Source organism: Athene cunicularia, assembly GCF_003259725.1.
Source record: "Athene cunicularia isolate RWA chromosome Z unlocalized genomic scaffold, athCun1 chrZ_part1, whole genome shotgun sequence".
Classification (NCBI taxonomy): Eukaryota; Metazoa; Chordata; class Aves; order Strigiformes; family Strigidae; genus Athene; species Athene cunicularia.
In genome coordinates this window covers 27,405,248-27,420,457 of record NW_020799142.1, presented here as the reverse complement: position 1 = coordinate 27,420,457, position 15,210 = coordinate 27,405,248, and the positions used below count along the sequence as shown (strand labels likewise).

General features: G+C 45.1%; 1 protein-coding gene across 1 annotated transcript; it reads right to left on the bottom strand.

The window, feature by feature from the left end:
* Positions 1-663: 663 nt before the first annotated feature.
* AQP3 (aquaporin 3 (Gill blood group)) lies at positions 664-14,993 on the bottom strand. Its single transcript, XM_026865954.1, has 6 exons — positions 14,795-14,993; positions 5,788-5,914; positions 5,491-5,628; positions 3,860-3,978; positions 2,902-3,119; positions 664-2,233 (listed from the first exon to the last, which is right to left on the bottom strand). The coding sequence occupies exons 1-6, from the start codon at positions 14,900-14,902 to the stop codon at positions 2,065-2,067; spliced, it is 879 nt and encodes a 292-aa protein (XP_026721755.1). The 5' UTR covers positions 14,903-14,993; the 3' UTR covers positions 664-2,064.
* Positions 14,994-15,210: the final 217 nt, after the last annotated feature.

Below are 15,210 nucleotides of genomic sequence, written 5' to 3'. Positions count from 1 at the left end.
CCAGAGTTCACTGAATTGTTCAGTATGGCACCGTATGGGAAGTTATGAGTTATTTTAAGGCAGTACAATTAATACAGGAAAAATACAGCGGTACACAAATCAGTCAAAAAGCAACAATAATAGTATTTACAGAGGGCACAGGCTGGAAGAAAGCTGTGTAATTCTGTGAGCACTGGGTTCATGTCTGTAATACTTTTCTTTGCATGGCAGCAAATAAAATAGTGACAAATGAAATATGCTAGGTGATGCTGGACAGTACACTGAATGCAGAGTAGGGCTGTATACTAAAAATTATGTTAACTGAAAGAATAGTAAGAGAATTTAAATGTTATAAAAGGCAAGGGACAGATGCTGACCTCTTGGTTCTTTTGCCTTAATAATGCACCTGACAGCAGGACCCACCCCGCTCCAGCCCATACCTTGGCCTGAATACAGGCACTCCCATCTCCTCCCACCTGCCCCAAAAACCCAGCCCAAAAGGGAAAGGAATACAACACAAATGGAGCATGTAGATGTATTGTCTGAAAGGGTTAATTCCCTTTTGCTTCTACAGGCTGAAGAGGAAAAGGGCTTGAGGAAGCTATTGTTATAGATTACTTCCTTTCCATGGTAAAGTTTACTGACAGCTGCTTAAAAATACAACCAACACTAGAACTTTACAGTGTGAGTATCGACGTTTTATTTTTAAAAAGGCAAAAAAAGAATACATCATTTTAGTGACTGGAAATGCATACAAAGATATATATTTCAAGGAATTCACACATTAAAGAAACAGGCTTTGAGTTTCTCTAACGTATCAGACTAACAAATTCTTTCACAACCAGCAACTGCTTATCTCAAATACTCTGTAATAATACGGCATTGGGAGAGCCAAGGATCCCCTGAGATGCCGGCACTGCTAGTGCAGGAGGTTCCTGACCTTAGTCCCTCAGCTGTGAGTACCAGGGATACCCCAGTAGTTCTGCAAGGTAGCAATGGAGATGCTCCAACAACATAATGCCATAATCTAAAGCCACCCCAGAAAAATCCAACAGTATCTCACAGCTGTCAGAGACTAGGCAGTTCCCATACATCTTCAAATTAACTCATCCCAACCCTGGTATTTAGTAACAGCTTTAAGGAGTATATTTATATATAAATCTATTCTTTATAAAAAACAACACTATGGTGAAATTTACATGAACACACACAACTTTAGCAACACTGTTTCCAGCGGTACTATTAGCTGCTTGCAGTTTATATACAAAGCTGATTAATTAGAAAGGCTGCTACAGGGAGCCAAGCTTTCTTTCCAGGTTAGCCCCTAGCTAGAATAAGGATTTCCTACATGATATCTTCTAGGAGTTGACATTATTAAAAACTGATTAGAACACCAAGGTTCAGGGGTGTTTGTCTTAATGTTAAAATGTCTTAATATTAAAACAAAATGCCATGCATTCTCACTGCTCTGACACTATAGATTAGCTGACTGTTACGATTCTAGGAATTCATGAGAGTAAAAATCTGGCTAATAAAGATCCTTTAGACAAGTTCATTCCTGGTGCCAAGTTATTGACTTTAGAGCAACACCAACCATTAATTTGATCCACAGCAGAATCATAGACAAATTTTTTCTGGGATGTAGGAGTTTCCATTCCATACTAGTAAAACAAAGTTTTGCATGATTGCCATCCTATGATGGGGACACAGATTTGCAGGAAAGCATTTGCCAAGCTCACAGGCAAGGCCAGCAACACAGCCCAAAAGAGCTCCACATTCCTGATCACCTGGTCCATGTTGAATGTGTTGGACAGCAATGCCCACTTCTCTCCTGACTCCTAGTCCTCAATCCCCTTCTACTAGGAAAAGATTACATGATACTGCATTTGGGAAAAGGCTCACAGGAAGATGCCTAAAGAAAATGCATCAGGGATATAGACACACACACATAAAGAAAAGACTAGAATATCTCAAGACAGGAAAAAAACCTCTTCTTGTTGTTCTTGAAGCTCTTAACTCCTTCCTCCTCTTTGTCAACTGCAGTCCTGAGTAATGAATGTCTGCCAGATCTGGGTGGCAGCTTCCTCAGACCCTTTCCTTGTGTTTCACATTAGCCAGCTTGACTGTTTCCTGCTCAGAAGCAGGTGGAGAAGGCTCATCGTGACATCCAATCATCAGCTGATAGACCATCACTCCTGCAATGGCCCCAAGGAAAGGAGCAACAATCGGAACCCACCACCACTGTTTACCAGTCCTAGAAAACAAAAAGAAAATACATAAGGTAAGAACTGCAGACTAAGCATTAGGGTATTCATGTTTGTATCTGGAACAATACAAGGTCTGGTCATCTCCAAACATCACCACTGACTTGCAAAAGACAATAGCACCTGCATGTCCACAGCAATTTCCAAGGAAGATATTGTCCCCCCTGCAAGTCCAGGCAGAAAGCAATTCAGAACAGCTACTTTCAGGGCTTCCAGGACTGTCTCTCCACCCTTGCAGTACCTGAACTAGACGCCTTCACTTCCCTCCAACTGCTTGCAGGAAACCAGCCCTTGATAGCCTGTATTGCTCATGGCTCCCTTAATTGTCTCCAGCAACAACAAAATCCAAGTATAACAAACACCCTCCATTTTCTATGACCAAAAAAATAAATGATAGGCTCACGTTGAAGGTGCACTTGAACTTCTCATGGATGCTCCTAAATATCCTCGTTGATAGTAAAGTTAAGTCGTTTCCTCTCACCACTAGAAACTGTCCAGCTTCTGCAATTTCTTAAGTCAGAGCAGAGCAAACTCTATTTTGAAAACATTTATAGAATCTAAATGGGTGCTAAGACTCTTTATAGTTCCAGAGCTACCACCTATTTGGAATGAATATTTTTCCCCTTGATGCGTAAGATCTTCAGTGGCAAGTACTTACCAGAACACTTCAGTGCCCCAACCAGCAATAGCTGTGAAGAGACGAGGCCCAAAGTCCCTGGCAGGGTTGACAGCGTAGCCAGAGTTGAAGCCCATGGAGGTTCCAATAACAAGGACAACAAAGCCAACTGTGAAAGCCTCCAGCCCCGTAGGGACAGGGTTGTTGTAGGGATCAACAATAGCCAAGACGCAAACAATCAGGGAGGCAGTGCCAATGAACTGGGGAGAGAGAGGGAACAAAAAGAATGTAATCCAGAGTAACCTTTTAACCAATTTAACTCCTCTGAAGTCTCATGCATTTACGACTTTGCCTCTAAACTGGAAAAGCTGCATTAAGTCATGCCATGGCATTATCAGACCATAGTAGGCTGAGCACCCACAGGAATGGGAGGGTAGAACATGCTCCTCCTGGCAGTCCACAGGCTCGATCAAGCCCACATCTTTTTCCCTACCCACAGAAGAGCTATGAATAACTGTTTGAGCAGCCAGAAAAGCTGAAGACACCCTCCCAAACCTGCTTCCAACCTGCCCCAACTGAGTGGCTGCTGTCCCTTTGTGGTTGATGGCAACTTTAAGAAGGAGACAGTCACCTCCAACACCAACCACCACCCCACACTCAGTTGACCTCTGGGTTGTGCAACAGCCAGTGGGAGTGAGGAAGAGCTATCCTTCCTAATGCTATGGCTCTTCAAGGTCTAGGAGCAAGTAGTATCCTTTTCACTGGCATCCTGGCCAGTGTGGTACCACTGGTTAATCCCCCTAACACAAGCCTTCTTGCTGTAAGGGTCTTTCCTGGTTCTGCTCTTCCTATGGGCTAGTGACATACCTGTGTCAGATCTAAAAACCTTTCTGGATATCTTCCTTTTAATTGCAATTCTTTTTCGAACTAAAGGAGAGGCCCAGACCCACCCCAAAAGATTTCTCTTCAGATGTACCTTCATCTCCTGCCACCCTCTTACCTGATCAAAGAATCCATTCACAGTGTTCAGATGCTGAGATGGGTAGGTGGCAAAGATACCAGCAGTGCCATTCTGTCCTGTTACATACAGCTGGTTATTGCCAAAAGCCCAGATGGCATCTGGGGAGGGGCGGGGGCGGGATGGGACAGAGAAGAAAAAAGAAAGGTAGAGAGGTCAGTCGTTTTTCAACACGCACCAGAGAGAGGACCCTGCTTGGAAGATGAGTAAAATGTAGGCTGCACAGAGCTCTTAACATCGAGATGGAATTCCCTGAGCACCCCAGTGTTGCAAAACCATTTGACGTAGAGCAAACATTCATTTGGAAAACTTAGGGTGTCATCCACCACAGCATTTTGCCAGTCAGGCTAGATGCAGATGGCCTGAGTCCCTGTTCGTAATCTCTTTTCTTTGCCAGGCACCAGGAAAGAGTCAGAACCCAAAAGTAAACACTAAGGTGACTCCAAGTCTCTCCCAGAGTTACACAAGTGCCTGTGGTGTCTGTTTTGGTGTCAGGACACAAGGTATTGCTATGGATCTGATATACAGCAAACAGGATTTGGGCTGATATTGCTCTTTCCTCTAAGCCAATACACAATTATTTTCACCTGTCAGGGATGTCTTGTAAAACAGCCGGCCCCTTGCCTACCACCATGAGGAGCTGGATAACTAACCTAGGTGGGCTGTCTGGATTCCCTACATGGCTGATGGAGAGAAAAAGACATTTTCTGAATGTATCTCTTCCATGGTTAGGCAGCTAAAATGAGTTTAATTATCTTTTGAAGAGACTTCAGCCCACCACCTAGAAAGGTAACTGGTGTTGAACTGGAGTCCTGATGTTTACAGACACAAAGGTAGGTCTTTCTAAAGTGAATAGCGGTGCTAGTGCTGGGATGGCAGTTTCCTCCCTTCAGGCAGAAGATACAGTGAGTGACCCAGATGTTCTGCTCAGCTACAGGGGACATTGCTCCTATTGCCAGAAACAGACATCAGGAGACAAAGTCCAAGTCAACATGTCAACCTTGGTATTTGAGGAAGAGCAATTTCCAGCAAAAAGAGTCTGTTCTTGCCCACTGAATATTGCCCTGTAATGAGGAACACCACTCAGGAGAAATAGATGTATGAGGAACTGGATTTCTAGAATGCTTTCCAACGTATAGAACCACTCTGATAAGGGAAGCAAAAACTGCTAGATGTACCATTGTCTGGAAGCTAACAAAAGACAATGCAGAAGACACCCATGGTGAAATTGTGGGGTGTTTTTTAAACCAAGGAACATAAAATGGCTCTGGAACAGTGCACAGATATAAAATCTCCATCACTGCTACTGTTTCATTGGCTTTTCTGGAAGATCTGGTTTAGTCCAGACAGTAGACACAAGAGGGACCATCCTTTGGTCCAGTGTTCATTACTCAAGAACAAAGACTCACATTGACAATGCTGGCTGACCTTCAGATTGATTTGAGGAGGCCTGAATGCATCATCATGAGAACAGGAAAGCCCTCCCAGAAGCACAGTAAGGATGTTTCTCAGATCTCTGCTCTACAAGAAAATACTTCCCTCTGGTATAGAAACCTGTAGTAAGTCACGAAGAGCAGTAGTCTCACCCCAACAAACACAGTTTCTGCACTTACCGTAGTAGAGCCCAAAGACTATGCCAGCTCCAAGGAACGCCCCCAGGGTCTGGGCCAGGGCATAAATTGGTAGCTTAATCCAGGGCTCCCGGGCCAAGAAGCACATGGCAAAAGTGACAGCTGGGTTCAGGTGTCCACCTGCAGAGAGGTTAGTGGTTAGTGCACTTTACAGGCAGAATTCGGGTCCCAGAGCTGAGCCACAGGACTCTGGTTTACATACCAGTACCACATAGGAGAAGTACAGCCATCTAGGCCTACACAACAGTTGTCACATGTGAAATCCAGCCCACAACGTACCTGATACTTGTCCTGAGATCAAAATGCCGAGCATTACAGCAAAGCCGAAGGCCAGGTTGACAGTCAGGAAACCTCCATGAGTCCCTCTGCTGAGCACAATCTGCGCAACGGAGCCACAACCAAACAGCTAGAGAAGAAGGGATTGAAATTACTCTCTCTGTTTCACATCAGGGCCAGTTGCTAATCAATGCCAGCAACAGCTTCACTTCACCTGCATGCACCATCACAGCCCACCCATGACTCAAAGTCTTCAAAGCTTCAACCCTTAGTCAATTTATCTAAGCATTATCTGTGAGAGCAGGACGTGACATTATCTCTATGGACAGCAGGGAAGGTGAAAGGCCAAAGACTATCTCCCTGGCCAGGGGAACCAAAACCAGGCACAAAATCAAAAGCAAGTTTGCACCACTGGAGGCTGGAGGTCTTTGCTTCCTTGAGCTGAGGTACCTACAGTTGTCCCAGCCCCAGGTACACTCTCTGCTGTGGGCACTCTGAGCATAGCCCGCACCATCCCAAACCACCCATATCCTTCCTATGGCAAAATCACGTAAGGAAGAATCAGGGCAATACAGATGACCTGTCTCTGCAGCACCAACACGACACAGGCACCATCAAGAAAAGCCCATATCCCACAGAGAGCCTGCTACCAGAACACTCAGAGGCTTGGCCTTCTGTCTAAGATGAGGGCTACACCAAGCACTTGGGGGACAAAAAGCTGATTCTGTTGGGTGATAGAGGGTGTTTCCTGGTAGCTAAGGGAGGCATGTGCTCTTTTTCAAAGATATTTGCTCTAAATGGGTGATCGTTCTCTTCCCTACCACATGTGAAAGCCATCCTTCCTGTGCTCACCCTCAGCAAACCAAACCAGTTTCCTCTAGCAGTTCAGTTTACCACTCATCCAGCTGGAGGCTTTCTGCTTTGCTAAGTCTTTCCACTACCCACCATGTAATTTAAGGAGCTCTAATCCTGATCATCTGTATGCTTGTATCTTCCACTGACTCCATCAAACGTATTCTTGGTGTATGCCAGGGATTATCGTATTAGCAGGTACTGAGAGCATCCTTAAACTAGGACAGGTTTGCTTCTGTCTTGCAGAAACTTGCTCCCAAATGCCTCAAATCTGGGGATCAAGGCTTGTCTTATTTCTTCTGACCACATACCCATATTTACAGAGGCAGATTCTGCTCCTCGGGCATAAGCCACCAAATAGGCACTGAAGCAGCAGGGATAGCCGTCTTCACCTCTCCTGCCAATACTGGACATGTCCACTGAACAATACACAATCCAGATCAGGGACAAAGCCAAACCACACATAACTCATCCCCTCCCATCCCCTTGACAACTGATGAATTAGTAACAAAGCAAACACTGCACTCAGCCTGATGGGAAAGGAGCAGTCAGGTAGGCTGTGGGCTGACTCACAAAGTGGACACACTGTACACAGGTGCCTCTTGACAAGAAGCCAGGTCCCTAACACAGGACCTTGTATAGAAAGAACAAAGGAACCTGTAGAACTTGTTAGTTAATGGAGGGGACATGAAGCACTGCTCTCTACCAGACTGCAGTCAGGAGAGCCCCTTCAACGTCCTAACCCTGAGCTGCCCAGCTGGGATACCACGGCAAAGAAGATGCCCAGACAAAGGCAGAAAAGGTGAGTCTTGTTTATTGTGCAGCAAACAGAGACATCATTCCCAGCTATGCCCAAACCACTCAGGGAAGCATGGCTCCAACTGGGCAAATAAGTACTGGCTAGTAACCACAGTGACATCTGATCCTTCTCTTACCCCAGAAGAGCCCCAACATGCTTTAGACAGAAGTTTGGAGAGAGTACTTGGCTATGGTGTTTGCAAAAAGCTGCAGTGGGCATTTGAGTTTGGCAGGGTTGACCTCAGGTTATTCCTAGTGATGAAGGTATTTGAGTTATTTGCTCTGAAAGAACTGGCAGTTCTGCAGGTGGATGATGGTTGGCCACATACCTTTAGGTTGCAGAAACCACAGAGTAAAATTTTCCCCCTCCATCTCCCTGTTCACCCACAAAAGTCTTCTCTTAACCTGGAGGAATGCCAGCTCTGCCATTTCCCAAGAGGTTATTCCCCATCCTCCTCTCCCCCATCCTACACCTGGCAATAGCTCTCCAGCTTTTCCTCAGAGGACAGTCTATGGGCCGTGCAAAACCACCCTGGAGCCACTTCACAGGAGCATTACAAGTATTTATCAGATGAGCCCTGAGCACTATTTGGCTTAATTCAGCATAACAGTAGAAAACTTGACCCTCAGTAGATAAAGAGAGTAAGGTGATATTTAGGGACAGGTCTGAACTTTGATATGCATGTGTTCAATTCCACTCTGCACCAGTGGAGTCCACTAAGCATGAACATGTATTCTCACACATGAAAACCACCCACAGCATTCGACTTTTAGGAACCAGTTAAAATCACGCTCACCCATGGTTTTGTGGCAAGTGGCTTGACATTGCAGTTTTGTTGTAGTGGCTATTGCCATTTTTATCACAACATTTCCACTTCCACTATTTACTAGTTTTCCTTCCAATTCCTTTTCCCAGGCCATATGAGACACGAGACACTCAGCATCCATTTTTAAGTCTTTCTTTTCTGGTGCTTGCAGAGAAGCATTTAGGATCCGCTAGCTAGCTTGTGTCAAACAAAAGTAATTCAGTATTTATCCCAATGGCTTTTAAGTCCATGCAATCTTAGGCAATCTTACACCAATATGGTCAGGAGACAGTAGTGCACACCCAGTGAGGAGATGTCACCTCATTCTCTTTATTTTAATAAGCTGCCTCCAACACTTTTTTTTTTTTTTAAAAAAAAAAAAAAAAAAAAAAAAAAACCTTGACAACAGGTAGCTTCTCACTCCTCATGAGCTCATCCAACTCTTTGCACTATGAAAAATAACAAAATCCATGTTCTGCAGGATCTGTGAGTTGAACTGGTTCAAGGGTGGAGGGGCTGACAAACTCCAGAGCCTGTACAAGGGAGGGGACAGCCAGAAGCAGCGGCAGCAAAACCACGAAGAGGTAGCAGGTCACCAGGTGATACTTCACACTCGGGGAGACCTTAAACTCCTTGTGTCCAGGACATGTTTGGACAATGGACATTTGGCTTTGTCATCCAAGGTAAAAAACCCTGTCTCAATGGCTGGACACAAGAAAGTCCTGCAGTCAGTCAGGGCTGGTAGGAAAAGACCTTGGAGGACAAATAAGTTGAAAAAGCTAATGAAGAATTGAGGCCACCTGAGTTTATAGGCAGACCTTGTGAAATCAGCTCTATAGATGAGCTCAGGAGGAAGGCAGTGCTCAGCACTCCCCTGCACAGTAGCCAGGTTTCTTCCCTTTCTTGCCTCCTCTTTGACAGCGCTTTTTCATGCCTTCAAGTGCAACACAAAAGGCCTGAACGCATTTGCTTTTGGACTTCAGACAGACTGATCTCTAAATCAAGTTTTTCTGGCACGGCCCAGAAGGAGCACTATTACCTGAATTACAACTTTCCTCTTCAGCCAGCAGATAAACCAGGGATTAGGCAAGGAGCCTGCTGTAAATCTACCCTAATCACCTCTGTGGACAGGAAGGGCTGCTCAGTCCCTGCTGCCCTCTGGTTAGTGGGGAAGATGACAGAAGGACAGTCAAACCATGAGACTAGTCTAAAGGAAGAAACCCCCAAGATACTGATGAAAGATTTTAAGCATTAGATACACACCTTTCTTCATATCAGAGTGAAATTTAGGACTATCTTACAGTCCCTTCAAGGAGGGAGGCTGAAAGCGAGGGGATAGAGGACTGCAACTTTTCAGCCAGTTCTAAACACCTCCAACTGCTTCTCTGCAGCTCAAAGCAAGAAGCTGTTAAAGGCACTGTAAGTATCCCCCATGGCCTCTTGCTGCCCTCCTCAAGGAGCTGGATCCAGCTGGGTAGATCTGAAGACAGATCCATCCCCATTGCTCTTTCTACTCAAGCAGCATGCAGAAATCTTCCTCAACCTCATGGCCCATGCAGCCACAAAGACAGCACAAAGAGCACTGTCCCTTTTGCCTTTTCTCAAAGCATTTATTGAACCACCAGACTGGTCATCATTTACAATCTGGAAAACAAGGAGAAACATTAGATCCCACAGTCTGGCTTCTTGTCCAGCATGGCTGGAGCCAACCTGGAGAGAAGCAGTCCTACAACGAAGGGCAGCAGCAGATGGTCTGTGATGTTAGAGATCTTTCTGCACAGCAGGCTGCTCTGGAGTCAGGCAGGACTGCAGGTCTTGAGAGATAAGAGGGTCTAAGGAAGGTTGTGCCACACATACACCACATGCTACAACGCTGCACAAAGCTGGATTGATCAGCAGCTCTCAGTGCAAGAAACCTGAGCCATCAGCAGCAGAGTTGTGCATTAGAGAGGACATTCACTTTTATCTTGTTTCCACACACACACAGAAGAAAAAAAACACTTATTCTGATATCCCTGGTATCCCTCAGATTAGGAGGCTTTAGCTCTTAGTAAGACCCGTAGTTCTGGTGGAGTTTTGGTCACAGGGTTGGGCACTTCTGGGGAAAAACTGCCTCCTCACCAAGGGCAAGTCTTGGTGCCTGAACTGTCCTGTTTGTAGGAAGGAGTAACGTCTCTGCTCCTGCATAAGAACACCAAGGAGGGACAGTTTTGAACAGTTAATGAAGAGCTTCAACCTATTCTGGTGGAAGACATGAGGGAGAGTAGCAGCACTGCCATTTCCCACGCCTCCACACCCAGCAGCACAGACCCTTTGCAGGGAACAATCAGCAGCACTCAACACGCTTACGGCAAAGCTTTCCAGCCCTTTTTAAAGCCTAGCAAAGCATTAACAAAGAAAATAAATTTTTTAAATTAAAAAAAATAATAATCACTTTTTCCAGATGCAACAAACTGCGTTCAAGAAAATCATCTCAAATCAAACAGTGACTGTGGGAACTGCCATGCTGCCCCAGATGGCTGCAGGATGAGCAGTGGCTTTAACCTCTGCACTGCCAAGAGTGGCCTCCACTCTCCTTGATGATCCCAACCACTTTGATATTTTGGTTTCTGTGGTCTGCAGCACACTCATACCCCAACAAACTCCCACCTGGCCACAAACTCAACGCAGCCCTGACTGAAAAACAATTAGGTATTGTTTTGTTCTTTCTTTGTACCTCAGAAGCAGTGAATCATAGTTAGCCTGACTTGGAAAAATCAATTATAAACAGCAAGTTACTTTTCCTGTGAATGTAAAAAGCACACAGAGCCAGCTTTGGTATTTACAGCCAGCAGCGCAAGGCAAACAGATCAAGCCTTTAAGGGAGTTGCAGAGTCCTGCCACTGGAAATCTGGCTTTAGTGAGTTGCTACAGTACTAACACAAACAGCAAGTGACTTGGAAAATGCCTTCAGCATTTGCACTGCTTAACTACTGCCAGCAAATTGTGCTTCCAACATCGGGCGTAAAGTTCAAACCTAAAGGACCACTCAAAGTGCATTTAGATGCGGGGGGGGAGAAAGTCATCTTAATTATCAAAGGAAAGGTAGAATCAGCATTATTATTTTTGTTAACATTGAGGACACTACCCACAGAATAAAACCACTTTGTGCAAGGTGCTGTACACAGCAAAATAAGATTGCAAGTAAGAAGCACCTCACTTTTGCACTATTCAAGGCTTGGCTGCCTTAGATTATTTTTCTTATCTTAAAAAAAAAAAAAAGGCACTACTTTTATAACTTTTTCTATCTTTACAACCTTGCAGTCATTATGCAAGTGAAAGGGAGGAGGGAAGAAGCTGAAGCTGTGCCAATAGCCATGGTGGGACAAGTTTTACATTACACAGTGAAATTTAAATTAAGCTGCAAACTTTAAACACACTCACTCCCTTCGGCTCAGGAAGGTGATTTCACTGTGAACAATATGAAACCTTAAATCCATCCCTAATATCATTTTGTTCTAGACATACTTGTTTAGTCAACTCATCTTCCCATGAAGGCAATTTCATGGATCCCAAGTCTTTCCTCATGTATTTTATTGTCTGAAGCCCATAACTGATATTTACTAGGCTCAAACTCAGCTAAATGCATGCAAACCCAGCTCAGCCTGCTGGCAAGGTGGGCAACAGGGACTTTTGCAATTTCTCTTGGGACTACCCAAATCAAACTTCCACCTAGGCCATCTGAAAGGGGAAGAAAGTCACCTTCGAGGGCCTGATTCAGTCAAGTGATATAATAAAAAGATGAAAAGGAATCCAGGTGGTAGGGAGAAAAAAAAAATAGTAAAATAAAGAAAAATTGTGTCACTTCATTAAGAAGAATAGATTGGGACAGTCCCAAGATGGAAAGGGATTGCTGCCCAGCAGACCAATATTGCAGGCTTGCTACCCTGGAACCCATTTCCCTCCCTGCATTACCATACATTCCCATTTCTCTCACCAGCCCACCCCATCTTCTCCCACATGGACACAGAGTACCCGCAGACCTCTATCCTAGGCGACTTTTACAAGACCTACAGGATGGAGTTGAGTGTGTCACTAAAGCCAGCATAGTCTTTTCCCCCAGACACCAGCTCAGGAAGTCCTGAACAAGGTGAGAGGTCTCCTTGTACACTACACACACGTGCACAAAATACAGCGGGTGTGGTATTCCCGAGGACAAGGCATGTGTTGCCCACTTTTGCTAGTGCTGATGGGTGCCCATTATGACCCTCATTTTGCCTATGATTTTGGACCAGACCCTTCCTCAGGCTCTGAGCATATCCCGACTTCTCTCTGCCCAGAAGAGGCAAGGCTGTAGGGAAAAGCAGTCTTTGTTGTGCCAACAAATAGAGCCACCAGAAGTGATAACATTTTTTGAGTCATGAGCCCTTCTGAAAGCTCAGATCCACGTGGCTAAAGGCTGGGCCTTTGTTTCTCAGCAATATTAACGTGGCTAGCAGGAGCCATTATTCCACCTTACAAGTCTTTCTTTGCTTCAGTTCTGAGACTAACTGCAGCAACATCAGTGATTGACAGACAGCAACTTTCTACCTGCTAATCACTTTTCTATCAGTTTCTACACACCTTAATTCCAAATAACCCTCCCTGAAAAATCAACAGGATTTGTTTGCAAATCACCAAAGCTCAGTCACTCTAACAATAAAGCCATTGCACTGTGCAAAACTAATTTTATTTAACAGTGGTAGCATTTACAGCATCTTAACAGAATCCCCTATCCTCCCACACAAGACTCAGTAGCCCTCATCAAAAAATTGTCTTATTTATGAAAGCATAAAATCATGTGTTGGGCATTTTGCATTGTTCCCCAGGCACACATGCAGTTTCATCAAGCTTTCCTCCGCTTTCAACACCTCCAACCATTAGATTTCTGCCCAGACAGTCCATCCTGGTTTTGACTGGGATAGAGTCCATTTTCTTTCTAGTAGCTGGTACAGTGCTTTGTTTTTGATTTAGTGTGACAATAATGTTGATAACACACTGATGTTTTAGTTGTTGCTAAGTAATGTGGATCCTGTCAAGGATTTTTCAGTTTCCTGTGCTCTACCAGCGAGCAGGTGCACAAGAATGTGGGAGGGAGCATGGCCAGGATAGCAGACCCCAACTAGCCAAAGGGATATTCCACACCACAGAACGTCGTGCCCAGTATAGAAACTGGGGGGAGTTGGCTGGGAGAGGCGAATCGCTACTCGGGCACTGGTCAGTGGATTGTGCGCAACTGATGGTGCATCACTTGTCTTCTCTTGGGTTTTGTTTCCCCCTCTTTTTGTTGTATTTATTTTCATTACTTAAAAAAAAACCAAAAAAAACCCACCAACTTTTAGTTCTTAACTGTTCTTATCTCAACTGGTAATTTTACTTTTTTTTTTTTTCAATTCTCCTCCCCATCCCACTGGAAGTGGGGAGGAGTGAGCGAGTGGTTGCGTGGTGCTTAGCTGCTGGCTGGGCTTAAGCCACGACACAGTCCTGCCATCAGTTACAAAGAGGCATAAACCCACAGCCACTCCACTGAAACCTATAGGATTGCTGTGGATTTACACCACTTCAGAGAGACTTTCACCTGCAGATACTCACTGTGCAAACCTCAACTAATTTCTGCTGCAATACCAGCACACCAAACCTGTGGCCCACTGGGCAGTCCTGCATTTTTTGGATAATGATGCCCAAAGACAGATAGCCCCACCCAGTTTTGCTAGACCAGTATTTGCTCCCCACTCCTCACATACAACAGTCCTTGCTGTTCACATCTGCCTTTGACTTCAAAGCAAGCCAGGGCCTCTCAGAAGATCTACAAACCGAGTCACTTACACAGATACCCACCCTGCTTTATCCCTTATATCCCATCCCTTTGGAAACTGAGCACTAAAATAGGCAGAAGAGTTTTGTTGCCATTCACCACTTAAAAACACTTCCACAGCGATGCTGTGGCATCACGCATGTGGCAAGCTCAAACTCCCGATCAGCTGCCGGCACGGGCTGCCGTGGTGTTGTGCAGCCCTACTGATAAGACCTTGGGGAACCTACAGCCAACTGCAAAAGAACACTAGTTTAAATTCTGGCTACTTCTCCATAAGACACACAAGGAAAACAAAGTGAGGTGAGGAAAAAGCTTTCACCTCACCTCAAGTAATAACACTTGAAGAATTTCAGTGACAAGAAAATAGTCCAGGGCAGACAGGAAGGAAGTTTTGCATGATCTCTAGCAAAACACTTGCTGCTGCTTACAGAGAGATATGTTACTCCCCCTGCACTTCACAGATAAACAAAAGCCCCCAAACACCCAACAAGTTTTGCAGAGCCCACCCTTTTCCAGCAACCTGAAAGCTCATCCTAAAGCAACTTGCATTAATCTTTTTTCCTGTAGGTAGGGCTTCTCCTCTACTCCCCTTGCAGCAGGTAGCACCAATGCTGAGCTCATCCCAGGTAAAAACACTGATAGCAGCACGGCCCCTTCACTGGGACAATTTCCCCCACACCCAGGGGTTAGAGGGCACCCCCACACCGCACTGCAAACTCACCACCAGGATCAGTGTCCCCAGGCACTCAGCCAGCGCTTGCCGGACTAATTTGTTTCTGATCCTCAGATGCTCCTCAATAGTAGCAAGAACGTCCTTTTGCCTCCCCATCACACCAGAGGTGCCCTTCAAACGGTGTCAGGGAAAAAGCAGCAGCTGATAAAGCCTCAGCAATACTTCTTCCTCAGCAGAGCTGCCTTTGCTTATAAGTAAGTTCAGCGATGCCTGACACACCCCCTGGGTAACCACACCCCTTCCACCCTCTCTTCAGATCCAACTTTTTTTTCCTCCTTTTCAACATGAGACAGAGTGGGTGGTTTACTTAATTTTCTTTATTGCCCATATAGGTAAGTGAAAGATTCAGGAGTTTCAGAAGAAAAAGTTTCAGCTTTCTTTCCCTCCCAAGCTCCTGCAGGATG

Bases quoted from the DNA above. Each gene is read 5' to 3' on its own strand.
- AQP3 (XM_026865954.1), bottom strand. From the start codon at position 14,902: ATGGGGAGGCAAAAGGACGTTCTTGCTACTATTGAGGAGCATCTGAGG. The intron at 3,979-5,490 runs GTAAGTGCAGAA...GCCCCTCCCCAG, and splicing joins AGTCTTTGGGCTCTACTACG to ATGCCATCTGGGCTTTTGGC. The intron at 2,234-2,901 runs GTAAGTACTTGC...TTTGTTTTCTAG, and splicing joins TGGGGCACTGAAGTGTTCTG to GACTGGTAAACAGTGGTGGT.